General features: G+C 38.7%; 1 protein-coding gene across 9 annotated transcripts in view; it reads left to right on the forward strand.

Annotated features, from left to right (window-relative positions):
• Positions 1 to 27,044, forward strand: part of EPB41L4B (erythrocyte membrane protein band 4.1 like 4B) — a 183,009-nt gene that overhangs the window by 26,616 nt on the left and 129,349 nt on the right. For all 9 annotated transcript variants that reach the window (XM_085314588.1, XM_085314577.1, XM_085314579.1 and 6 more), the window contains exon 2: positions 26,086 to 26,190. In XM_085314588.1, coding sequence (XP_085170714.1) covers positions 26,086 to 26,190 — 105 coding nt within the window. The remainder of the gene's footprint in view (positions 1 to 26,085; positions 26,191 to 27,044) is intronic.

Consider the following 27,044-nt stretch of genomic DNA (forward strand, 5'->3'; position numbering starts at 1 on the left):
GAGAGTAGGCAGAACGTGAGGGAACAGATCTCACAGAACCTAGTTGTTCAGAGCCTGCATGAGTCTTAGTGGTTTGCATCCCTCCTCTGTGTATATTTCTTCAGGACCTGTTGCTGCTGAGATAAGGCATTAGCAAGGGARGTGAGGCAACTGCCAAATCTATGCTCCAATACCTTTGTGTATAATATATACATATCCAGCGTAATTGAGAAAATCTAGAGGACATGCTGGGCATAGGTAAGCCATTTCAATGGACAAAGCCATTTGRAGACTGAAGTGAGATGTGCTTGTCTGGGGTAAGTGGAATCCACAGAGGCATAATTTCTTTTTAGAGACCCAGTTACTGAAGATGAATAATAATAGGATTTTTTGGGGGGGTGGGGGGTGGGGAGGGACACATACAAACTGGCATCATGTTCTGCTCTTTCCAAAACCAGGTGAAAGCATAGAAGCTACTATGATGAATGCAGATACAGAACAGAGGAATGTTACTGAGGACTGAAACCAAAARGATTTTAGTTCTCTTATCGTCTGCCTGCATGGCTGTTTGCCTTCTGATACAGGGAAACTGCTAGCTAAATTTCATAATTCTAACCTTGCATCCCAAGCACTTTGGTCATTGTCATAATGTAGTTATTGAATGATACCTAGCTGTCTAGGACATAACAGAAGCATATAATGGTTTTTATACCTTCATTGTGTTTCATGCCTAAATGTATGTATATGGAGATTCTTGAGGAGGAAAAAAAAAATTCACAGCACCTTCTGCAGACCTGATTCATCAATTGTAGGTATATCTGTAACCTATGGTCATTACAAATGGCCTTTGGCAAGAAATTTTATAACTSTCCTAGGTATGTTGCATGTGATAATGAGACAGGGTTTCAGAACCTACATATGTATTTAAAGGAAAGACTTTGCTGTGTTTTAAGCTAACTCAGTGATTTCTGGTGGTGTTCGGCTTCTGTTGTATTCTGACAAATCTCCAACATGTTTCTGTGAGGTTGTGTTATGATCTGCTGTAAAGGAGCTAGTAGTACAAACTTCCATCTCTTTAGTTTGGTACTATATAAATAATATTTTGCTGAAATCTTCCAAAAAAAAGATCTTGCTGTTTTTTTCCAAAGAGCATTCCTCAATCTAGTTATGTAATACAGGTATGTATGACTTGTTGTTCAGCAGATGAATTAAAGGATTTAAGGATTAACATTCCCTCGGGAAGATCAACAGTTTTCTTGGAATAGCTGTTTAAATAAAGGAGAGGTGGTGTGCTCTCCCCCCCCCCCCAAAAAAAAAGAAAAAAAAGAGGCTGAATTAATTGGTACTTTCATTTCTTGCTAACTTCTATGTGATCTGAAAATAAATTAAAACTTGAATGAGGTTAGAATATTATGTGTGCGCACTATTTAAAGATGTTTATGCTACAACTCTTACTAGTGACAGCTGTTTTGACTCCTGATTGTTCTCTTTTCTATTCCTAAATCATATTTATGCCAGGAGGGGTTTGTTCGTAATTTCTTTAATGTAATTTTGAAGAAAACTTATTTTTGTGAATTTTCTGACTTAATTCAAAGGTGTTAAGAAGCTACACTCTCAGAATAAGACTTTTCTTTATTTATCTTCCGCATAAATACCTGCTTGTCAGTTTAACTTTCAGACCACAGTGAATCATCTTCAGTAAGCAGTTTACATGTTTAAGAAAAGAAAAGCAGCTGGATAACTGTTTTGTTTCTTTCTAAATATAAGAGAGAACTATTGAGACAGTTGGAGCCATAGGAAAGGTTACGTACCTAGCAGAATCAAATATCTTTCCCTCAAATGAACTGGAAGGTTATGGAATACTTTGCTACCAGTGAAGATGCTAAAATCTTGGGTAACTGAGAAAGAAGTTTCAGTAAACGTAGATCATTTTGAGTGTATAGAACTGACCCATTTGCTTGTAATAAAGCAGCAGTGCTCCAAGTGGAAGCTGAACTCATATTCCAGGATTATCTGATGTGTATTATCAAGAAACTTTTCTAATATATTGAAGGAAATATAAATGCAGTGCTGTTAAATGATCTGGAATAAAGCAGGCTTCTACCAGTCTTGGCTTGTTTGTAACAGAGTAGTACCCAGCAGAAACTAATGTAGAAAGAATCATTACAAACCTGAATTTCTCCATTTGAGTTTTGGGTGTTGAAACAGCAGAGTGGTAGCTGAGAATTTGCTTCCTCATTTGAAAGCAGATAGACATGCACAATGACCCAGAATAAAGATCGTTATTACTAGCAATAATACTGGCAGCAAATACGGTGTTTTATAATCTGTGTCCTACTGAAGTTTTTTGGACTTTGTACTGGCTTAATGAAAGCAGAATCGGCCCCTGCCTGTGCGTTGTTTACATCTCAAAGCATGACAGACAGCTGTTTAACAAATTGGAATAATAAGGGACTGAAGCAATAGCAAAACCTGGGCTTTAAAATCTGAGGTCTGACTCCCAGCCTTGAGCTATTTCTGTGTGTTGTATTGCATGTTGCTTCATGGTGTTCTTCACCTGAACCTGAAGTGTAGCTGAAGATTACGTTGTTGCAGAGTGGCGATGTGTGGCCAGATCCCACTGACTTTAAGTTGCACACACTCCTTTGGGCTCCCTTGCAAATACCAAACATTATAAAGAAACACACAGTGTTTCTCTATAATGTTAATAGCATTTGATTTGTTATATTGGATCTTGACATGCATATGTATTAGCTCTGTGGTAGAGATGAGTCACGTTTGAGACGCTGTACAAGTGCAGTTTATCAAGTAGCAATTTCATACTTCATTTGAATATATTTCATYTAGCTTGAAGGTGTATGCCTTGAAGAACAGGCTTGACAAGGTCTCACTTAAAGCATAAGTTGTAGCAAGAAATTGAGAATGTGATCTTTTATAAGGAGTTATAAGTCTGAAGACCAGTACTAATAGTTGTTTAAACGATGTAGAGGAGAGAATGAGGTTGAGTAAAAGATGAAAAATGCAGAAGAAAATACAGAAAGGATGAAGTATTAAATAAGCGACCTGGGAACCTGTTTGCTCAGTACAATGTTGAAAGGAAGAATATAATATATAAAAGAGAGATCGTAGTGTTTACCTTAAATKTGAACTATTAACAAAGGATTACAAGGTACAATCATGAAATGGAAGTTATGAAAAGGAGTAAGCAGGGAGAAAAGTTTCAGTATCYTCTCTTTTTAAAAATATGCCAAAACACTCATGACATTGCTCGTTCTAATGTTGTCTGGATGAGACTRCAGTGGTTTGAGCAGTGCTATCATTTTGTACCTCCTAACACTTGCACTAAAGTACAGTAAGAGTGCATGACCCCTCTCCCAAGTTCTTTTTACAGCAGTGGTAGTGAAACAATCTCAAAATCATTTAATCTTATTTTTGCCAGGAATCATAGACTGACTTTGCCTTTGGYGAAAATGAGCATTCATTAAATTAAAGAACAAACAAATAAAAAACCAAAACCTCTGAAGATCAGGGACTTAAAACCACAAAGGCATTTTGGATCATAGAAATGTAAGTGATGGTGTAATCTTGCCCACGGTACTACAGCAGAATCAAGCTTCCACAGACTATTTGTCAATCTTATTTCTTCCCTCTCTCCCCCAAATCCTCAAAGGTAAAGCAAAGGTAATGTCTTCGGGTATCTTGTCCCTTTGTTTTGCCATTCTTACTGTTAAAACTTTATTCTATACCAAATCTTCTTTGTTACAAGTTTAAACTTCTCACCTCATCTGAAACAAGAAGTGATCGCTGTCCTCTTTGTAACACTTTTCTTTTTTAAAAAGACTATTAGATTTACTTCGTTTATTGATTTTTGTTTGGGKGTGTGTGTGTATTTTTGAGCCAAACTTCTAAACCCTCTAACTGTTCCTTATGAGCTCTATTTGCTAAAAACTTACTTTTGCTGCCCTGTCTTGGGTGTTTTCTCTTTATCTGTCAGCAGTTTAAAAGTTGGAGCCCCAAAGTGGATGTAGTCCTCCAACTGTGGTGCACTGTTTCCACCAAAATTGTGTTTCAGGCTTCATTGATTGTTTAGGTTAACRCTCCTCCTAGAAGTGGGACTTGCTTCTTTTGAAACAGTCTAATATTGTCTATGTACAATTTTTAATGTAATCATTCCATTAACCTCTGCTGTACTGCATTGTACTGACTTCATTGATTTATCTCTGTTTTAGTGTTTTGCATTTGATACTTGTTTGGTACATTAGGTTTTCTAAACCTCATTCTGTTGGTATTTATTTTATTAGTATTACAGTTACTTTTTTAATGTACTTTTTAAGAAAAAGAACCTTAGTTTCAGCCTCTTGTCTTGAGTGTTGTCTTCAAAATTATTTGAAATACTGTTCATCTTAGTGTTACTAAAGATGTTTTTAAGTGTATCCATTCTGTSATTCAAGCAACTAGTTAAACTCTTAGAAAGAACCAGACCCGGTAAATAACTTAAAATGCCCTTCAGCAAGTTATATTGCAATTTGATGGGGAGCCATTGATGACTGCTGTCTTCTGAGTGCAGTTTTTCAACCATATGAGYCCCTATATTGTTCTATCGTATTTCTCTAGCTTGTTTATGAGTGTATTTGGGGAATGTCTTGTTGAGAACTTATTAAAGTTGAATTATATTTTACTTGTAGCTTTCCTTTCAACCACTGGGTCAGTTGCTCTGTTGGAAAAGAAACGGACTTTGAGAGGCAGTAACATCCATCTTACTTCTCCCCTCAGTTATCTTTTAAATAACAATTATTTCGGCTCTGTGTGGGAGACCTGGATTCCTGTGGAAACCTTGAAGGTAACGTGTCCAGTTCAGATTGGAAATACACAAAATGATTTTGTCTGAGGGGGAAAAGGGACATACCATATTTATTACATACTTCTGTTCCTGCAAAGAGAAACCAAGTACTTCAGTGATACTGAGAATTTGCAGAAATAACCCATTGTAAGTACGGAAAGAAGACAGACTTCTCCTATAGTTCTATTCTAACAGAGACCAGAAACTGGAGAAAGTAGCACTTAGTTTTGGCTTTTTATTTTAAAGGTAGGCTAAAAGAAATACTATGTCAGTAAGCTGCTAGCTTGTAAATCCAGTCATCTTCATTCTATTTCCTGTAACATTTCGTAGACAAATAGAACCCCTTTGAAGGTGAGCAAAGAATAAAAAAAATCATGYGTGCAGGACCTTTTTTCTAAGGGTACTGAGAGTTGAAGGGTCTATACAAACTGTCTTATTGGAGTGGACCATATCCCAGCGTCCTGGAAGTTTAACCCTTTTGTGTTCCTTATTGAAATACCACTATGTTACTTTGAGAATTAACTCTGGATCTTGTGGTGCCCTTATTCTACTTCAGCTGTAACTTTCCCCATGTAAGAATTGGTTATGAAGACAGCTTTACTATTCTGATATCTTAGGTTGATACAAGGACAAGGAATGTATAATTTTTCCTTTTTAATATTAAGGAGCGCTTAAAAGATGTGTTTATAAGACTGATTGGTGTTAACAGTACATGGTGATTGACTAGTTTCTAGTTTCTAAGGGGTTCAGGTACTTCTGGACTGTTCCTCCTGATTGACAGTGAGACTTTGCTGATACAGAGCTTCTGGAGCAATCTGAATCTCTGCAAGAAGCAAACCACTAGGGACTTTTGAGGCTTATGTTGCTGAGATGTAATGGTGTGTGGATCCCCCCATCTGCAGCAGAATCTCAAGATCCCTGCCTTGGCTGCTTCCAGACAGAATTACAGACTCAGTAGAGGAGGTAGTTGATGAAGTATTTGTAAATAAAGAGATTCCTCCTGGTGTTTTTCATTGTTATTTTGAAACTAGTTACAGTCTGCCTTCTGCAATATGGCTGAAAATGCCATCTATTGCAGACATCTCTGAGCGTGCATTAAGTATTGTTCTGTTAACTGCCGGTCAGTGCACTGTTACAGTTATGCTTTGTACTCCTATAAAAAAGGGTTAGGAGTTGAAAAAGTGCTTCCTTGCCTACTGAGAAGGGATACCATGGTGTATTTTCTTGTCTTGCATTTCAAAACACTAACTGTTGTTTTTGTACTCCTCACTACAGAAGTACTTTTAAAGTCCTCAAAACATTTCAAATTTCAGCAAGACTATAGGCTAATGAGGGACAGTAAGGTCCTAAGAAGGACTTCTACAGGTATGCTAACAGCAAAAGGAAYTTCAAAGGGAGCATGGATCCAGTGATGGGAGAAGGAGACAACCTAGAGATAGAGATATGGGAAAGGTTAGGGTACTTCAAGCCTTTCCTGCCTTGGTCTCTGCAGACAGAACTCTGCTCCCAAACCTCTGTGTGTGCTGGTACAGGTTGGGAAGAAGATAGGCAGTTCACAGTTGGGAGCAACAGGTTAGGGACTACTTAAAGCAGCTGGATGTATTCAGATCCATGATGCTGAATGGAGTTCAGCAAAAGAAGTTGAATGAGCTGGCTAATGTGTTTGCGAGGCCACTATGAGAAATCATGAGAAAATGCTAATACTACACCTATTTTCATGAAAGGAAGGAAAACTCTGAAAGCTGTAGGCTGGTCAGCCATATTTCAGTCTGTGGGAGGATCATGGCATGTCTCCACTTGAAATCAGTTTCATAATGCAGATGGTCAGGAAAGTCGTTTCTAACAGTCAGTGTGCGTTTACCAAGGATGTGCTTAACCAACCTTATTATATTCTATGGCAAAATGACTGCCTACATGAATGAGAGGAGAGCAGTGAATATATTACATCTTGACTCTACTAAGGCTTTTGATGCTGTCTGCCTCAGCATTTAAAAGTTGAGGAAGTATGGGCTGGATTAACAAACTGTATAGTGGGTTCCAAGTCAGCTAGACCATGTGGCTCAAAGGATAGTTACCCATGGTTCAACATCCAGCTGGCAACTGATTGAGTGCAATACCCAGGGGTTGATTTTGCAGTCCGTGTTGTTCAGTACCTTTGTCAGTGATTTGGATTGTAACAAATATTTACAAATGAGACTAAATTAGTGGRAGTGGCTGACATAATGTATGGCAAAGCTTGAATCTAAAGGGATCTTGAAACTTAGATTGGGCCATGAGAGAGTTCATAAGGTTGAACACGAAGTAAAAAATTCTGCGCGAGGTATAATGATGCCATGTATCAGTATAGGCTGAAAACTGACTGGCTGATGGTTTTGCTCAGAAGGACATGAAGGTTATAGCTGATGCAAAGACATGAATATGAACCAGTAGTGTGCTCCCATTGGCAATAAAGCAAACTGGCACTGGGCTACATTAGGAGTACAGCCAGCAGATCAAGGGAAGTTACTCTTCTCCTATACCAGGCACTGAATGTGCACCAGGAACTCTCATTTGGGGCCTTCTAGTTTAGAATAAATGTTGAAAACCTGCAGATCTTCAAGTGGAAGACTACCAAGATGTTCCACATGGCCTACAAAGAGGCAGAGAGAGCAGGCTTTAGTCTGATGGAGATTAGGCTAATGGGTATTACAATAGCAGCTTAGAACTACTTTGAGGGCAGCTACGAAGATGTCAAACTCTTCTTGGTAGTGGCGGATGATACAGCAAGACAACAGCTTTGAGAAGTTCAGGCTGGATGTTAGGAAAAAAATTTCCATGAGGAAGATAATGCAGCACTAGAGCAGATTACCTAGAGAAGCCATGAAATCACCACCCTTGGGTGTTTTCAGGAGTTGGCTGCACACACTGTCCTTGTTCTGTCTGAATCTGAAAAGCAAAGGATGTCATGAAACCTCCTGTTTTTTGATAATTTTGCATTATTTTGGTTTGTTTTCTTCTTGTATTTTGCTTGGACTGTATATGTATGCATAGGCATGAAATCTTTCTGAATTTGATGGAGACAATACTACATGCTTTAGCAGCATGCTTTCCAGACACTCATTGTACCTGAGTACAAGGGGGAGGGGGAAAGGCTGCAGGAAAAAAAAAATATCCAGTCATGTTCCTTTGAGCAGAAATGCTTTATTCAGCATTGGCACCAGCAGTCTTTTGGGCTTTGTCCTGGAAGAGCGCGGTAATCTTTCTAGCTTCAGGATTTCTGTATGGATTTTCTTACAAGTGACTGGAGACCAGATGCAGTTCTACTAACCACCTTTATTTTCTAATCTTCCCCATAATGAAAGTTCCTCCTAGTAATGGAATTCTAATACTTGGCTTGAGAAAATCCTTAGTATCCTTACAAGTCTCATTGCTTCAAATCCTCCTTTTACATACTGAAACAGGGGGCTGATGAAGCAGGGTGTGAGTGTGCATGGGTATCTTTGTGTGCATGCCTATGAATGTTTGACTACTTTGGAGTGTTGAGAATTCCTCAGGAGCACTTTCTTACTAAAATCCTTGTATTCCGCTAGATCAGCAGTTCTGCCACAAGGGCTTTTTCTGTCATCGGTGGATACAGTGCTTCAAGCAWTTCAAATTCAGCATAAGAGGAAACAAATTTAAAAGCAGTAGAGAACTTGTGAATTCTTACAGTATGTCTAGTAATCACTGCCTGTGGCTTCAATAGCTAGGAAAGACCATATATATTTGCTCCAGAAGACTGAGTTTATTTACTGAGGATAAAAATTTGCCTACTGCAGCAGTGTAGTCCAAATCTTTGTGTACTGAATGTCCTTAAGATTAAACAATTTTCTTTACTGACTAATACACAATTTACTATCTTTACTATCATCTCAGTTGCTGCTTAATTCTTCTTATCTATCAGAAATAGTACACCATAGTGCATAGTATGTTCTCTAACCTGCTAACTTTGTCTGGAGCTGATAATAACTTCATAGTAATCCTTTAGTCCAAGTATTCCATAGTGGGCATGTGTTGTGAACCTGAGTCAAAAAACAAGAGTAGCTCCTGAGTTTCTGTTTGAAAGCAATAGCAGGGACAGAGGGTCATGTGAGGGCTGGGCTTTCTATCTGTTTATTTGAGGTACTRGTGTTTTGGAATTCATTGCAACCTTCTGGAGCTGTTTTGTCTGAGCAGCATGTTGCTTGGGCAATCCTTTGAGTATGTGCTGTAGAGTTGGGGCCTTCTGCCAGATAACTGCCCARCTCATATCCCTTCTGTCCCTTGTATCTTATCTTGCAATCTGTTCTCCAGTGCAATTATTTACACATGTAAGAATTTGTTTTGGAAAAGTTTATCTTTTTTTTTAATTTGTCCATAAATACCTTTCCTGGTTTATTTTATTTATAGAGACGTTGTGGAGTCTCCTTCTCTGGAGCTATTSAAAACTTGCCTGGATGCAATCCTGTCTAACATGCTCTAGGTGACCCTGCTTGAGCAGAGGGGTTGGACTAGATGGTCTCCAGAGGCCCCTTCCAACCTCAACCATTYKGTGGTTCTGTGATTTTGGGTTTTTTTATTTTTATTTTTTAATGCCATCAACTCTTCCATTGTAGTCCATAGTGTCTCCAGATTTGGCTTTTAGAATTGGGTTTTGTAAGAATTAATGACTTGCTTTTCGAATAGCTGTATTCGAGCAAAAGYTAGATAAAGTATCTCTTAAGTCTCCAAGTTGTGCAAGACCTTTATTGTTGGTGTCCTAGGTACCATGTTAACAGTACCSTGCTAGGATTAAGGCATGGTTGTATTGAGTGTGGAAGGATAAGGCAGCAAGGTGAATTCATAACCTTAAACAGATTTTGTAAGACCAGGTAAAGTGTGTATAACAACTGACAGAGAARGGCAGAAGAGTTGTGTGCTGTAATTAGCACTAGCAACCTTTATGCTTTCCACACTAGCAGAAGAGGGCAGATTTGTTCCCTGCCACTTCCCCTGCATCGTCGCTTCCCCCAGCTGCATTCCCCAAGGTCCAGTTATACCCTGTATATGTGAAAAGTTATGTCTGCTTCTGTGGTTCATATTCCCTTCAATTTCTTTGCTCTCTTTTCTTGATTCTGAAAAGCTTCATATAGTGTGCAGTCTCCACTTCTTTCAAGTTACTAAGTCYTCCCCTCTATTCCACAGCAATGACTGATTCTTCAGTTTCTGGATCAGTAGTGTATGAGATCATTAGATGTATACTCCTGGCACTGTATATTTTCTTTGCCAGGTATCTGATCTGCCTGTCATGCTTAATACAAAAATTTTGACTATATTTAATGTTGTAATATTGCATGAATGAAAGATTATTTTGTTCTGTTAGCCCCCCACCCTACCTGAAAAATTTTATATTTAATCAGCTTGTCAAGAAGCTGGAAAAAGATACAGGATCAGTGGATTCCTGTTGAGAAAAATAAAATGCACTTTTATCATATGATAAAAATATGGTATGTGATGTTGTCTCTTCTATTATATAGTGTTAGGTGTGTGCCAGCTTGTTCTAACATGTGAATAAGGTAGTTCCAGGTTCCTTATGAGACTTTTGTAAGTAGAGCATACCTGCTGGTATCTGCCAGAGTGAGGAAGACTTATTTCCTGACCCTAGCTATGCTGAAAACTTCACTAGTGGAGGACTCCATTGAGTATTCTACAGAGCATACTCAATCCTTAGTCATCTTGATGATTTAGACTCAGGACTATYAGTAGATTTAAGGGATTTCTTTATTCTGAATAGTGTCTTTGGTATACCTTTTCAACCCTTTTTAACCTGATCTACAGTGAATTAATTATTCGTTCCATTATGCARAGAAAATTGATAGGTTGCATTTAATCAAGTCTTTAGGGTTAAAGCTTAACAGTGCAGGGAACTTTGCCAGAGTAGTTCTAACAGAGCTGTTTTGCTGTGGCTACCTGGCAGATATCCTATTTTGAAATGGCTGCTTAACTTCAAAGAATTCTTCCTTTCCCGTGTGGAGGAGTTGCTCCAAAATAAATCACCCGTAGGATAATGTGTGTGTGAGGAAAGAGAAATGGCAGTTACCATCTAGAAGGGCACGTTTCCAGGCTTCGGTGGTCAGTATCTCAAGGTAAACAAGCTGTAACTCGCAGCTTCATCTGTATATCCTTTCCAGGGTCTCAAAGACAGTTGGCAGCTCTTTGCAATACCCTGAGATTTGAAGCAATTGACTCTGTTGGATAAAAACAAATTGGTTAAACATGTACCTTTCTGAAAGTTTTTCTTTGATCATGTGTGTTTCTTKGAGACTCAGATTATGGAAATGTATTTTTCAAAAATGCTTACTCTATTTGCGTGGTTAGGCTTTTTTTTCCCATGAACATATACTCATCTAAATAGGCAATTTGGACTAGAAGAAAGGAGGAGATTGTTTAAGCCAGAGCCTAATATTTAGCATTATTCTTGTGCAACTTCCTACACCGCATTCCTACAATTTAATGCTTACTGTAGTTCAGGCTTTATCCTAATACTTCAAACAAACCAACTGCTTTAGCAATGATGAAAGCTAGGAGATAACTGGAACATAAAAAAATACTTTGTTTCTAAAAGCCTGTGTCCTAAGCAAAACTCTATTAATTCAGTATGAATTGCAAACAAAGTTAGGAAATACTTGTTACCAATAAACTGTCAGTTTTATATTTGTTCACCTGCATGAAAACGGTGGTGGCAAGGCTTATTACTTGCATGTATTGGGGGTGATAAATGTTAACCTATATTAATATTTAAAACTTTAAAAGCCATATTCTCAATATTATAATTTGTAAATTCTGTGTTTCTTCCATGACTCATTCAGGGGAGGGGGAATGAATTCTTTGGGAAGGAGAGAATAACTTAGGCTGGGGAAGCAGAATGAAAGAGAGAGGTTTAGTTCCTCTCTAAGGACAATTTCAAGTGCACAAGCAGGTTTTGTAGCCCTCAAGTGTTGTGAACAAGAAGGTTAGAGAGCCCAKAGTGTTGTTTGCAGGCACATGTGTTCCATTCCATGGTCCCTGTGTGGTCCACTGAATCTTGGAGTTGTTCCATTTTGCGTGGAATACCTGAACAGGAGGGAGAGGGTGCTCTTGGATCAAAATAGCTTATTTTGGTGGGTTGATCGTGTTTGTGTCAGTAGATATATATTAAAAAAGTCATCTTTTTAATTGAATGCTCACAGAGTAGTGTCATTTTTCTCCAAAATATTGTGGGGGAGGGGGAAGTAGGCAGAGACTTCATCCTCTCAGTGAAAGGTTTTGTCACGAATTTGGGACACAAATTCAGTGCTCAGTATTGTGAATGGAGAGTATTGTCTGTTGATGATGAGTATGGCAGATCTTGGATACCTTGTCCTGAGCTAAACCAGTAAGAGCAACTGAGGGGATTCCCAGCCTTTCACCCTCCCCTGAATGTTGGTCCTTGTGAATCTCACACCTAGTAATCTGTACACACTGTAGGGGAAACCTAGAAGTCTAGGTCAAGACTGTAGAGTCTGCTAGGGAGATCAAACATCTGAGACATAGAGAAATGAAGTACTATGCATCCAAACCTCCTTGGGGGTCAGGGCCAAGCAGACAGCTGCTTTTCTTCTTGAGCGTTACTTTTACCTGTGCTATGACAGATGAATCGTTTCTGTTGTGAGTGGAGAGTCAAGCCTAGAGATTTGTGAAACAATTCTACAATGTTTTTTTAGACAGCATTTGCTTGTTCAAATGAAAGAATGCAAATTTAAATTAACCGAAAATGTACACTTTAAAAAATTTAGATAGCATTAGTACATAGGTTAGTGCAGCACGTTGAACACCCTTTATAAATGTGTACAAGGTATATGACTGTTAGAAATTCTAGCAAGTAGAACTTAAAGGGAAGCTATAAGGTCAAGCATCTCCTGTTCTGTGTCTCATAGATGAAGATACTAAACAACCAGTTCCAGGATAGCTGCCAGAGGAATTCCTCTTCTAACTGGTCTCCAGGTAGAGTACAAACTTTTAATCACTGTTCTTTGAGCCCAGTGACTCAGTTTTTGCCAACTTTTGCCTGTAATTATCCACTGACCTGGACTGTAGTGTCCCAGCATGCATACAAGGATGCTGTGGGAGACCATGCTGAAAGCCTAGTCAAGTTAAACAACATTCACTTCTCTCTCATCCATAGTTTTAAGAAGAGAATCTTAAGATCTTAAGTATGTGTGATTGGTGAGTTGGTGATTGAGTATTYAGTGTATCGCTTCTCATTGAATTGCTTCTTTTTCCCTGAATGTTTGATATTTTCTAAATAGTAATATGAAAAACTAATTTTCTCTTGATATAACAAGAGAGTCTGTAGATTGAGTTGTATGTGCTTGGTTGCTCAGCCTGAATAAACTTCGTCATATGCTATCTTTTCTGAATCAACACAGCTGAACATCTGATCTGACACTTGCTCATTCTGCRTCATTGGCAGAATGCTGTGCTAAGTTGCAGTTAAAGGCTCCACTGGTTACATGAGTGTGACTTTGCTGAAGGCTGCTGAGTTGTGAGCATTATTTGAAAGCCATTAGGTAGTGAAACTTTGTCTCCAAGGTCCAAGTAGTTTAGCTTGCGTGACCTTGCTCCAAAAGAAGAACCTGAGCTCACTCTGGCTCTGTTGTGAAAGTTAGCAAGGCTAGAAATGAGAATCATATTTCTGTTAGCAATATATTTTGCAATGGGAATTGGGACTGTAAACACTTGATTCTGCAATGACTTAATCACTTTTTGGACTGTAAAAACACTTGTTAATAATGCTGGTGGTTTAGGTTTAAGTGAATATTTAGTTGAAGTATTAAGAGTTTGTGGGAATTCTCTGCTCTTATTTTCACTTTCATTAAGAAATAATTTTATTCTGAGACAAATAGTCCCTTACAGGATTGTATTTGTTTGCTTTATAAACAGAGAGTTTTAGTTATGTCTGCATGGAGGCTGTCTTGCAACTGCAGAGAACTGATCGTACAGTCTTTGGAATCACTACAGAGTGATTTCATTTTTAACTAAATTACTAATCATTCAACTAAAAGCTATGCTGCAAAATGCCTTTGTATTGTAGGGAATTTTGGAAATGGACTTAACATCCCTAACATACTCTTACATCTCTATATCGCAAGAGGGGATTGGTTTAGTTCTTAATATTTGTTTCATTGAGTTAAAAAAAAAAAAATCTCTTTAACTAAAAGAGCAACCGAGTTAGCAGCAGTTTAGCCTTGTGTGTCTCTTTGGCCAGTTAAGAGCCTCTGTTGTGATCTGTGCAGAGGTCTAGACTCYGAGTGAAAGATCTTTTTGAAAGTTATTGAACGCAGCAGAAGTTCTGTTGAGAGAAAATGCCTAAATGGAAAGAGACAACCACAAGGTGTGCTCCCAGTAACCAATTACAGTAAAACTGAAGCATCACCAGCTTAAGACTTTGACTTAATAAAATTCTGCTGAATCTCTGACCAATTACAGTGACAAGAGTAGTTTTTCCTCCTATGTTTATGTAGCATTCTGAATCAGGTGTGCAATTTTGCATAAGTTGTTGATCCACAAACAAAATAAGCAAGTGAATTTTTTTTTAAAACTCCTTTATGGTGTTTGGGTTTTATTTCTACTTAGTCTTTTGGATTTGTTGGGATTTCCTTTGGTATGTAAACAGATGGAATGCATTTAATGGCAAGGAGGTAGGATGGGCAGCTAAACATGTAAGTGAGAACAAAACTCGAACTTAAAATTGCATGCTCTCTTATCTTCCGGCAAATTAGAAATGATAGCCTGCTGCAAATGGATTTTCAGATCAAACCCACTGTAGCATAGCCTTCCACGTCTAAGCCATATAATCTTGATAATGCATTTTCCTTTTCATCTGTATTTTGTCTAAAATTCTAAAAGCAATCTTTCAAAGTATGTCCAAGGAAAGTGCTGATATGTTATGTTCCTTCCAAGCAGGCAACAAAAACTGAAACTTGCAGGGAGCCTTATGAGTCAAAAGGCTGATATTTGTGGTGATTTTTAGTTCCTCCTTACTATCTTTGATTATTTTTTGAAAACACTTTTATTCCAGCTTCTGATTACTGCTGTCTTTCTGCATAGTAACTATGGTGTTGGAGGCCTTGCTAATAATCACTACCTTTATGCTTTCAGACTGTTAGTTAATTTGATTGAAGGGTCCTGTTAGCTGGCATGAAATGTATAACAGATTCACTTTAGCTTTAGCAAATTAGTTCCTCATGTTGACACTTCTGTGACTTCTAACTTAATTTTTCCCTTTAAAAAAGAAATCAGTCCTTTCTCATTCTTCAGAATGAAGATAAACCACTGAGGAAGGCATAGCAGCGCAACGTTCTGGTTAAGATATGTACATGTCTCCTTCAGATATGAACATTTGGTTATAGCAGAACAAAAAAATAAATTCTGTAGCATGAGAAGAATTTATTTTGTCTGATAAAACTTCTCAGAAGTGAGAAGGTCAGAGTACTGAACTTTTTTTAATGCTATAAAGGTAGGTCTGGCATTGGATTCTTCTTTATTAAGCAGTGACTTCATCTGAGGGGAGTGAGTTCTGTGCACTTTAAGCATTGCTAATTCTATTTTTTTTTAATTACATTAGTGAATTCTTATATAAACCACATGGCTGTTTATATTGCATCTTCTGTCTTTCTAGAAAGAAATTTATTTTGTAGTAGGTTTTCCTAAATCACATTTGCTATGCTAATTATGTTTAAAAATAATGATGTCTACTCTGCTTTCAGCTGGATTAAATATTTTTGGTGGAGTATTTCCCTGGTCTTTCTATGTTTGTTAAACAGCTAGTTATAAACTCATCATTTTAAGATCTTTTACTGACTTTTCTGAATCTCTGGATTTCTGGTTCTCTTCAGAATAATTGGAGTTAATATTTTTGGAGAGGTCTTGTGTTGTAGTATGTGAAACAGCAAAGAGTAGAGTGCTGTTTGAAATCTCTTGACTATCTGATTAAATAGGCAGCTTCTAAAAGATTCTGTCTCTTGCATTTTAAACCTGTTGATATTCTGAGGAAAGGCCAACTTAGAGCTTTATCTTCAAGTTTTGAATTCCCTTTGTGATCACTGTTTCTACATGTTTCCTGTCTGCCCATCCTTCATCTAACGGCAGTAGCTGTCAAGATGATCCTTAAAATGGAAAATTTGGCACTTCGTAAGATGTTATGGCAAGTAAGAGAATTAATGCTGATGTTAGCATTATGTGGAAATAATTCCTGCTATGAAATACTGCACAAATCGTATACAGTAGTTTTAAAAAGTAAAAATTTAAAAAGTAAAAACAGGAATTCCTATATAGGAATTTCTAAAATAGGAGTACCTATTTCTGAGGTAGTCCACAGAAGCTTGCTAAGAAAAGTAAATTTTTGTAGCCTATGTGATGCTTCTAAAGCAGTCTGCACCTTGACTTTGGAAGTTTTCCATGACAGTGGATGGGGACTCCACACTCTATGCAGAAAGCATTGGCCCCAGGGCATGGGTTCAAGGAAGGCTGCAGTCCGGTGGCTGTACTGAGAGAAGTACTTTCAGGTTGTGCTGCCCTGCACTGACATGGCTTCATGCCATCCTGATTGCCCCAGTACCCAGTATTCAAAAACCAGCTTTCGGGATGTAACAAGCTCCATACTGGGCTGTAGTGTGACCTCCAAGTGCATGTTTGTGTGCAGAGGGGGACTGGAAAGCACTATCAGCTTAAAATCAGTTTTGTTGTTTTACCGCTGTAACTTCCTCCTGCAGATACTTCTTTACTGCAGAGCAAGGCACATAATTGTACCAACATAAACCTCTTGAGTGAGACTTGGAACAAAATCTATAACTTGGTTAGCTGTTGCAGTGACCCTGCAGGCTTCCTTTAGAAGAAAGTATTTTTGATTTGCATCTCCAACGAAGTGCTTATTTTGGTCTAAGCTGCATCTGTACTGTAGGAAGGCTGCCTGTATAGCCTTATTGACAGACCATTGCAGATAATTGTATGTATCCTTAATTTTTTATTTTTTTATTTTTTTTGGTCAGGTACGTATTCATTAAAAATGTATGTCTATATAGTGAATACTGTTTGTATTACTACCTCTATTTAAAACCACTTATTCACGAAGCATTCAAGTGAAGATATTCAAAAGACATCTTTACTTTCTTGTAGCTTTGGTGTTCTACCTTTAGCATAAGAAAGCAGGGATTCTTTGCTAACCTGTCTAGTGAGTCCCTCCTGGTAGCACTTCCTTCTTTCTCCTTGCTCTCTTTGCTCTAGTTCAACTTGACTTATGCTGATGTTCAGTGTCATTTCTCAAATGCTGTTTAAGTCATTTCTCTAGCTCTCCAGCTAACTGTCACCTATATCCTGTCATGATTTGTGCAGAAAGGCAATAGGCAGTCACACAAAAGAAATGTGGTGTTGTGTTAGCTGATATTTTCGCTTAGAAAGTGGCTGCTCATTTCAACACCCGTTGTTCAATATGATCAAATTCTGACCCATCTTCCAGGGATTCAGAACCTGTAAATTAGTTTCCAGCTGGAATGATGTAGATTAAGAAGTCTTAAGATCAGCTTTTGCTCCCTGTGTCAATTAATTCCTAGCTACTTCCTGTTTCTGGAGCTCTGTGCTTGGGTTTGATGGACTTGTAGTAGTTCGAGCAGATCAGGAGAGGGAGCTGGCAGTCTAGGGGTGGAAAAGAATCTTTCTGCACAAATTATCAATTTTTATTATGCCTCTGAGTATATAAATGTGGTAGAGTACCTGCTCTATCTGCAGTAACAGTAGTCTGTACCCACTTTTAGAAGATAAAAACGCAAGTAAGGATTTTGACTAGTGTATATGCTGATTGTAACTTTTGGTTATTGCCCGAGGATCTCACTTAGAAGCGTTAACAATGCTTTTCTTTTAGAACTATGTGCTGCCACTAGTACATGAAGGTGATGAGGACAGTAAACAAACTCTCACCTTCACTTAAGTCCTGAATAATGAAAACGTCAGTGCTAATGTTAGTGCTGTCAGTAGTAATTGCACTTAGTTATAGGGCATACAGTGTAGTAGTATCTGCTAGCCCTTTGTGTGGCTTTTGGAGGGAGTAAAGGGTCCTCAGTCAAAGATGGCATCCCCTTCATTTGGCCTCTGACTTGATAGAAATATGAAKTTACCCTGAATAAGGCCTTTCCCACCCTCAAAACTTGATATTCACATTGTCTGTTTATTATATGTCTGTGGCTAGCTGTACCAAAAAGCCTTACTTAGGGAAACTGAACAAACAGTGAAATTCTCCCTTCTAGTAAGGTAATTCTTGAAAGATGATAGTTTCATACTCCTTTTTTCACCAGCAAAATGGCTATCTAGAGACTCTTGTCCTTCCAGGTATGCTAGTACTACTGGTTTCTGAAGGGCTGCACTGAAAACTTCAGCTCATGAAAATGCATCTGTTGGAAACAACCCTACAAAAACAGCTTGCAGAAAGAGTTAGCATCATACAGATCATTTTACTAAGCTGGCCCACATGTTGTATTTGCCCACTTCAGTGAGAGGCAGACTGTTTGGAGAGCGGGGAAGGAATTGCCTGGAAACAGGGACATGTGAACTGAAAAAGGGAAAGAAAATCATATCCTCAGATCTCAGCTGTTCTTTTTCTTTCTCTCTCTTTTTTTTTTCTTTTTTTTTTTTTTTGAAAGTGTTTTGTTATATGTTTTAAGTGTTGCTATGTGTATGACATCTTTCCYACAGAGTACTTGCTTGGCATGTTTTGGGCTGTTCAGTGTTTACTGTGACTATAAGGTAATTCCTCTTTGTGTGTGTGTGTTCTCTCCATTATTACAATGGTATGCTGACATTCTCATCACTGATTCCTATCAGTGAGTTTGTACTTTATGAATGATGCAAAATCCTTTCTGTATTCACACTGAGTATACTGCAGAGCTTGAAAATAACATTTTTATTCCCCACCCTTCATTCTTTCCATGTTTAGGGTATGTTGGTTTTGTTTTTTTCTTCACAATTGATTACTCTTGCATAGAAGATATTAAACTTGGACTGATACAAGCGACTTGACTAATGTTCTGGCATGGTCAAAGAAGCCCCGTGTTTCTATCCTAGACGCTATCTAGAACTTTTTGTTGGGTATTGAAAGAGAGCAATACTAGCATAATTTTAAGCATAAGAATGCAATTCTTTCCATGGTCTTATGAAATCTGTTCATTGGGTCACCTTGAGAGGAGTGTGGGACAAAGACCAAGGTTGGGACTAGTTTGCGGAGAGCAGCATGCAGTGTGTCATCTCTCGATGGCAGCATATAGAGACCAGTGCTGGTACAAATGTTGCTGTCTTGACTAGCTGGAGCAGCAAAGCTGGGGTAGCATAGTTTTCTTTTGCAGGCCCACCCAGGTCCTCAAATATGTTGCTGGCTGAAGCTGTAGGTACCATAGCACTTGTGCTGCGTAATATGCAACTACTTTTAGTTAAGAGCTGGTGCTGGCATGCTTGCCAGTGTCATGATCCAAAGGCCTGACTTCATGGTAGTCACCTCCTCCTGGTGCCCAGACTTAGAGGATCAGGGTCTGGAGCCAGCAGGTGGATGTGTTTGTGAAGCTGAGGGCTTGACTATCAAGAGGAAAGCAAGGTAAAGGGCAGATGGTAATGAGCACGGGGAGCCAAGGCTTACCAGAAGGCCATATAGCTTTATGCATGATTAGCCTGTCACACATTCAAAATGTTGGAAAGCAATGCTGACAATCACTCCTAAAAGGTAGCAGGAGTTCTTAATACTAAACAATATGACCAGCAGAGCTAGTACAGCCTTAATAGCATATTGGAAAAATGAGCCAGTAAGAGTTCAAGTGTATGAGTACAGAGGAGATGGTGAGATCATCTGTTTCAGGAGACACCAAAGAGAAGAAAAACTGATGCCATGAGAATGGAGCAATATTAGGCCTGTGAAATGAAAAGCTTCTTGCTACAAATACTCCTTTACTAGCCTCCCAGAGGCTAAAACCTGGTGTCTGTGAGGGCTAGATTACTATGCAAAAATACTTCATGTTTTGTAGTAATGCTGTGCTTTCTTTAGAAGAAGAAACTAGATTTATTCTACCTACTCACTTCTCCAATACTATTCAGTTTGGGAAATGTTACAGTTAATTGATGTTGACCTTTTTCTTTGTAGTACTTTAGTTTCACTTTCTTGTTATCATTTTGTTTCTTGGTTGGCATGCAGGATGCCTGATACATTCCTGGACTATTTGAGAGGTGGTTTTTCCAAGCACAACTTGGGCTGTTTTTGAAATCTATTAATACTTCGTTTATAATGCTGTAATCTGAAGTCTCTAATATGACTTAGCAGTTCTCATTCATTCAAGTTACATTCATATAATGCACTCGACTTGGTTGCTACATGCTACTTTTGGTCGTTTGCAGAGCGTTTCAGTTTTGGGAAAGTGTGCACAGAAACTATCCAACTTTTGATCAGTCTTAAAGAGCGTGCACAGCAGTGATATTCTCGCACCGCATCTGCACTAGGCTGTGCGTTTTTCTGGCTCCTCTATTTCCTTTTCATCCCCTTTGGCACTATTGAACTATTATTGAATCCCTGAAACCAGTTCTTATCCACCCGGGCTGAAACAATTGGTGTAAAATATCCATGGTTGGTGAAGTTGCCCTTTCCATCTTGCCCCCTCCCTCCAAAAAGAAACTTGTTAAAACCTCCTACCTAGTCACATATCAAGTCTGAAAGTGCTTCTGATTAGATAATTTTATCATCGTTTTCTCAGGTTTCGACTGACTTAAAATTTCCATACCTTTCCTGAGACTGGAAGTCTTTGGCTGCTGAAGAGTTAGGCCTTCTTTAGCTATAGCTAAAGAAGTTTGCTATGCAGTTTGCGGTGTGGCTGCACAAGAAGCACACAGTATACCCATGCTAATTTTGAGCCTTTATAGGAGGACCCACTAATAAATCCTCATAAAATATAGAAATTTTCTTTGATCCAATGGCTTTTTGGCTAGAAGTTGGGTTTGAATTATGAATGTAGTGATRATTAAAATGTACTGCTGGGATTTTACTTGTTGATGATTAATTGTTTTGTGGGAGTGATGACTAGCCAGCTCCAGACTGCTTATTGGGCTTCTTAGARTGGTCAACCCAAAAATCAGATCCCAGGAACAGCAAAGAAACAGGAGAAGGTCTCAGTTCTCTGTGGCTGAGACTTCCTAGCTCCTTTTTCTATCTTTTTAGAAAATTTCTCAGATTGCAGAGGAACATTCTTTCTGTTGATTTTCTATAAAACCTCTCTGAGATATATTAATTATGAGGAGTAGAAGACATTCTGACAAAACTACAGTGTTCTTGTTGTTGTTTGTTTTGTTTTTCCCTGTCTCAGTGGCCATGGATATTTCTTGTTGAAGATGAAATCAGGTCTTGGATGTAATCTGAAGGTATCTGGAGCACTTCAGTGATRGATTTTACAGTTCGATTTTTTCCTTTTTCATTTTTTTTTTCCATTAAATGCCTCTGTTCTAGGAAATCTTGAGGTAGGCAAATGAGCTGATCAAAACCAGAAAGTGTGTGATTAGCACTGAGCATCTTCTGTGTGTGTTAGATCCCAGTCTTCCCCTGCAGTTAACCAGCTTTGGGGAAAGTGACCCTTCTACCCAAAAATTTCAGGCAAAACCATTGTTGAACAAATGTAGTAAAGCTGTTAGAGTGTGCAGTTAGGTGGTAAAAGTCTGACCACCCCTATCGTGTAGTGTATCATGATTTCTCAAAAAGGGAAGAGCAGGGAAGGACAACAACAGGTCTAATATTCAACAGGCATCAGCAACAGGAATCATAGATTCTAAAACAACATTGGGTCATGGAGCTTGAAGCTCYTTTATTTATAAGAACTGACCAGTATTTTACTAAAAGGTGCTGTAAACCTTAGGGCCTTGTGTAAGCCCAGGGGCGAACTGATTGCCTTATTAATTGCAGCTTGATTTGGTGATGTGAACGCTGTCTATTCCCAGAAGGTGCATCCTAGTGAAGTTCTGAGTTCCAAAAGGAAATGTTTTGCCTTCATTGCTATGGTCCCTGACAGAAAATCACCCAGATCGTGGTTAGTCATAGAGTGGTAAAGGTTCCATCCTTCCCCCCTCCCTCCCCCCCGCCTTGAGAACATCCTGAAAAAAGATCTCTCCAAAATTTTAGTTTATTGAAGAGGATGTGTATATCAGATGTGGGGCAGACTTTATCAGTAAAGTGTAAAAGGTGATTAAGGTGGTTGAGTGAAAGCGCAGGGAATCTTTGCAGCAGGGATATGTTACTTAAAGTGTTTTCTGGGATTCAAAGCCCTTGGGCATCCTCTTTTGAGTCCTAGTTCTGCCAAAACTTGCTGCTTAATTAGCTGAAGGAAAGTATGTGAGGGTACCTTTCTATATGAGATTCCTTCTGCCCTGAAGCTATTGGGAGTTGCAGACTGATAGAGGGAAAGAATGTCTAGAGATCAAACTATGCTGTTTTGGCCAAAGGATCGCAAATAGCACTGAAGTGGAAGCCTTCAGTAAGTTTTCTCAGGGAAAAATTCTTGCCTTTCTAAGATGTTCAGCATACAGAATAGTTGGGGTGACATGAAATACCTTGTTGTTGTTCTCTCAGTAGTCCCTCAACATGGAGCTTCCCAACCCAGGAGTATARTTCAGTATTTCTATACCTTTCCCTGGACAAAGAGGAACACAAGGGGCTGCCTCACTCTATTTCAGTTTTACCCTGTGTTGCGGAAGTAATTTTGTTTGTAACCTGGACATCTGAAATGCCCTGAGACATTTGTCTTTGCGGCCTCAAGTTGCTCCCATGAGTTCTCCTTGGTTCCAAGCAATATTCCACCAGGATTTGTCAGTGATAGCGTTGTAGAAATGTGGTTTAGCAGCTTTTCTTAAATCAGTTTTCCTAGCGTAATTTTCATAACAGTATGTTCGTAACTCTGTGTAAAAGTCTGTATTGTTCATTGCAATATACTGGTTACTCTTGTGCCTCTTGACARTTATTTCTTAAGGAAGGCAGTCCTGAATCTGAGAGGAGGAGGATAAATATTTGTATGTTGCTTCTAGAAAGAAAATAGAAAAAAAACTTTGGAGGAAGAACTTTTAACAAAGGCACTTGCTAGTAGACTTTTCGGACTGATAAGTGAAGCAGTGGTGCTTTTTCTAAATTGAGCAACTTAGGTCAAATACATTGATAGAATTCAGTTCCTTATTCCCTGTAAATGAGGTGGGAAATGGAATTTTAAGAAAATAATTACCTTCAATACTGTTAATTCCTCAATAGCAAAATAATAAGAAAAGAAAAGCCAGATGAAATATCTTTAACCTTTCTTAAGTGGAATTATTAGGTAAAAGTTAAGCAGTTTTTTCCGTAGTTGTCTAGTGAGGCATGACTGTAAAATTGTATTCTTGGTTTAAGTATTTCTTCAACATGGATCCTCAAATGTAAGAGTTGAAGCTCTTACCTAGAGGAAAGCATTAATTTGTTAAAATCCAACAGATTACATAGTTTTTCAGGCTGCAAGGAGACTTTACTTCTTTCTAGAAGCAGAATACGTCACCATTTTTTATTGTTAGAGGAAAAGGTGCTGTACACTTTTATCTTCCTCCCTTGCTCTAGCACAGGGGAAACAGTWGTCAGCAATTTGATGGCTAAAACAGCTTTATTGGAATGGTGTGAGTTGCTCATCTAGTGATAGTTTAAATGCTGTTGATTTCCTTGACGCTATGTACGCAATACTGCATTTTGTAGTGCAGCCATTCAGTGCAGGACTCTTCTCCATATGACACATGTGTTGAACATTAACTAATATTTTGCTACAGAAGGTGGAGTGTACTCTCTCTGTTTTCCACTGGATGAGTGACAGCTGGTGATAGATAAACACACTGGCAGTTTATGCCATAAGGCAAGCACCAGGAATGGACTGATCAGAGAGCACTGGGCACGTCCTAGTTTTGTGAATTCCTCATGTCACTTTTTTTTTTTTTTGATTGCTTTGCTCCCATTTAAGCAGAATCTGTTTCACTTTTGTTGTGCTTTGGTTTCACATCTTTTAACAAGACCAATATCTACTAAATATCAAAAAATACAGTTTAGATGCTTTCTTAGCAAACTACTTCTTTGCCTTGTAGCAATTATTGTACCTATAAAACAATGATAAATTCTKTATTTTACTGCTTCTTAGTAAACTAGTAAGTTTTAAGAAACTGTCATCTTCTCAACTGCTTTCAATAGCTTCTTGAACTTTAAGAATATCTGTTATTCACCTTTTGCGTAGAAAATAATACAGCAGTATCTTAGGATGATACCTTTAAAGCTTACGTTAAGGTTTTATTCAACTTGTTTTAAAAGAAATTGTAATGCTGTTCTTGGAATTTGAGAAAATTCCATTTCTGTTTTTTTGCATTGGTAGTCAAATTGGAACTTTAAAATATACTACTACAGCTAAGCTTGCTTGACCTTTTCAGAAAAATGGAGAGAGATTAAAACTCTCCATCCTTCCTTTGACTGGAGAAGTCAGATTTTACCCAATGTGACAGCTTGGGATCCTGGGCAGGAGTTGTTCATGTTATGGCTAATGCTGTGCTTATGTGCAAGGCCAGAGTAAAAGACCAGAATCACAGAATCAGTAAGATTGGAAGGGACCTCTGGAGATGATCTAGTCCAACTCCCCTGCTCGGCAGGGTCWCCYAGAGCATGTTAGACAAGGTTGCAGCCAGGCAGGCCTTGAAGATCTCCAGAGTAGGAGACTCCRCAACCCTCTCTGGGCAACCTGGTCCAGTGCTCCATCACTCTCACAGGGAAGAAATTCCCCCTCACGTTCAGGCAGAACTTCCTGTGCTTCAATTTCTGCCCAYTGCCTCTTGTCCTGTCACACGGGACAACTGAGAAGAGTTTGTCCCTGTCCCCTTGACACCCTCCCTTCAGATGCTTGTAGACATTGATAAGATCCCCCTTCAGCCTTCTCTCCTGCAGGCTAAACAGGCCCAGCTCTCGCAGCTGTTCCTCATAGGGCAGGTGCTGCAGCCCTCTGATCATCTTTGCAGCACTACGCTGGACTCTCTCCAGTAGCTCCACGTCTCTCTYGTACTGGGGAGCCCAGAACTGGACACAGCCCTTGAGATGAGGCCTCCCCAGGGCTGAGGAGAGGGGCAGGATCACCTCCTTCCACCTGCTGGTAACACTCTTCCTAAGGCACCCAGGATACCATTGGCTTTCTTGGCCAGAAAACCATTTAGATTTCATTCTTTTGAAACTCATGAGTTTTGCTAGGGTAGAGTGGGAATACCAAATGGATTAGAGTTTTCAAAGGTAAAATAAAAACCAACCAAAGTGGCAAGTGCGAGAGCACACAGAATTGGTTCCAGAGCTACGTACTGTACTTTTCTGTATAGAATACAACTGTACGAGATTTATTTTTTGTTCTCCCCACATTGGAAAAATTTCTTCCCTGAGCAAGACAGCAGAGTTTGTGTGGAAAATAGTGGGTTACTACTCTCTTCCTCCTACCCACCTGTAAACTGTAAGCTTTGGTTCTTGTTGTGTTTGAAGCTGAAGCACTGGAAACTTAAATTCCTACGTTAATATATGAACAAGCGTGGACAGGTGTGGACTACCTTTGAGGTCAGTTAACTTTCCTGTTACTGCCCACAGCCTGYGGTTGAGGTTAGTTGTGTTTTCATGCCCATATGTTCCAGCTGACGTGCCAAATGAGAGTTGTAAGTTTCTTTACTCCATTTTAAAGGCCATAAATGCAATTGCAGTTAGTAACATTATTGAAAGTCCTATCAAATCATGTTAATTTTCTTCCCAGAGCTCTTTAGATATTTCAGTTGCCCAGAATTTATTTTGCTGCTTGCGTAGCGGTATGGCACTGTATGATTGCATTGACATCTGGTAGCACAGTAGATTTCAGACAATGTGTCAAAAAGGCATTTACTGCAAAGTTTATAGATTTGGCTTCCTGGGCTTTAAAATGTTTCTATGACTTACGACACTTGCTGGGTAGTAACGTTTTCTCTCTCTCCTTTATCTTGAGTTGCAGTGAACTTCGAAAGTTTTCTTTAAGAGCAAAATCCAGTGCTGTTGGTATGGCTGCGCACTGGAACAACATGGCAGTTGTATCCTTCTGGAAGAAAATAAGTGTCAATATAGTTCTTTAATGTCTAAACAATATATCTGTTCATATTGCTTTTAGTTGTGCAACTTCTCTCTCCCTATTTAAACTTATTTTTTTCTGTTACAGAAAAATGCAAAGGGGCAGGAGTTATTTGACCAGATTGTKTATCATCTGGATCTTGTGGAAACTGATTACTTTGGCCTACAATTCATGGATGCTTCCCAGGTTACAGTAAGTGTAACTTCAGTTAATTTTGTTCTGTAGTAGTGTTTGTTTCCAATTATAAATGTATTGCCAGTGCAGATCTGTGGAGAAACATAGGTAGTAGGGGATCCACTACTGAAAGAAATAGTGTGATGTTTTGTTCTTGAAAACAAAGMTGGACCTTTACAGTGAGACACGTGTCGTTTTGTGTGGTATGCACATGACTTGATCACACTTAAGTCTAAAACGCAGTAGTTGTGGGCAAAGGAAATTGTACTTTAATAGGTTCATAATATTAAAAATAGGTTAAATCTCTTAAGAGCAAGGGCTTTTCCTAATCTCTCCTTGCAGTTCTATGAACAGATTATTTTGCTTTGTAGATTTAGTTTTATGTACAATAAGAAAGAGGAAATTTTCCCCCCTCTCTATTACCCAATGACCTCCAGCATCTACAGTTAAAAAGTACACTACAGATGTAGGAAGACATTAATGAGGCAGGGTTCAAAGGCTGCAACCTTGTAGTTAAACTGTATACTTTTTATTTGTCTGTTCACCTTACCTGCCGAAGTTTCTGTATGACTGCACAACCTGTGTTGCGAATGAGAATACGAAGACTTAGAAAATAAGTGGTTGCTTTTAGCTTATCTAGGCAGTATGTAAATATTTTTTCATAATGAAAGAAGAAAGATATATTAGGTGCCACTAGGGTAAAATTAAGGGATAGTGTAAGGGAAATATCAATATCTTGTGAAAGGTAGATAACTGACTTCACAGTCCCAGAATTCTCAACTTTGTTAGCTTGTTAGCTAATGGTGTGATATTGTAGGTCAGTGTGATTAGACCTATCGACGTATTACCAGCTGAGCTGCTTCATCAACTTT

This window comes from Rhea americana, unplaced genomic scaffold, assembly GCF_003343005.1.
Source record: "Rhea americana isolate MKP2758 unplaced genomic scaffold, rheAme1 scaffold_409, whole genome shotgun sequence".
Classification (NCBI taxonomy): domain Eukaryota; kingdom Metazoa; phylum Chordata; class Aves; order Rheiformes; family Rheidae; genus Rhea; species Rhea americana.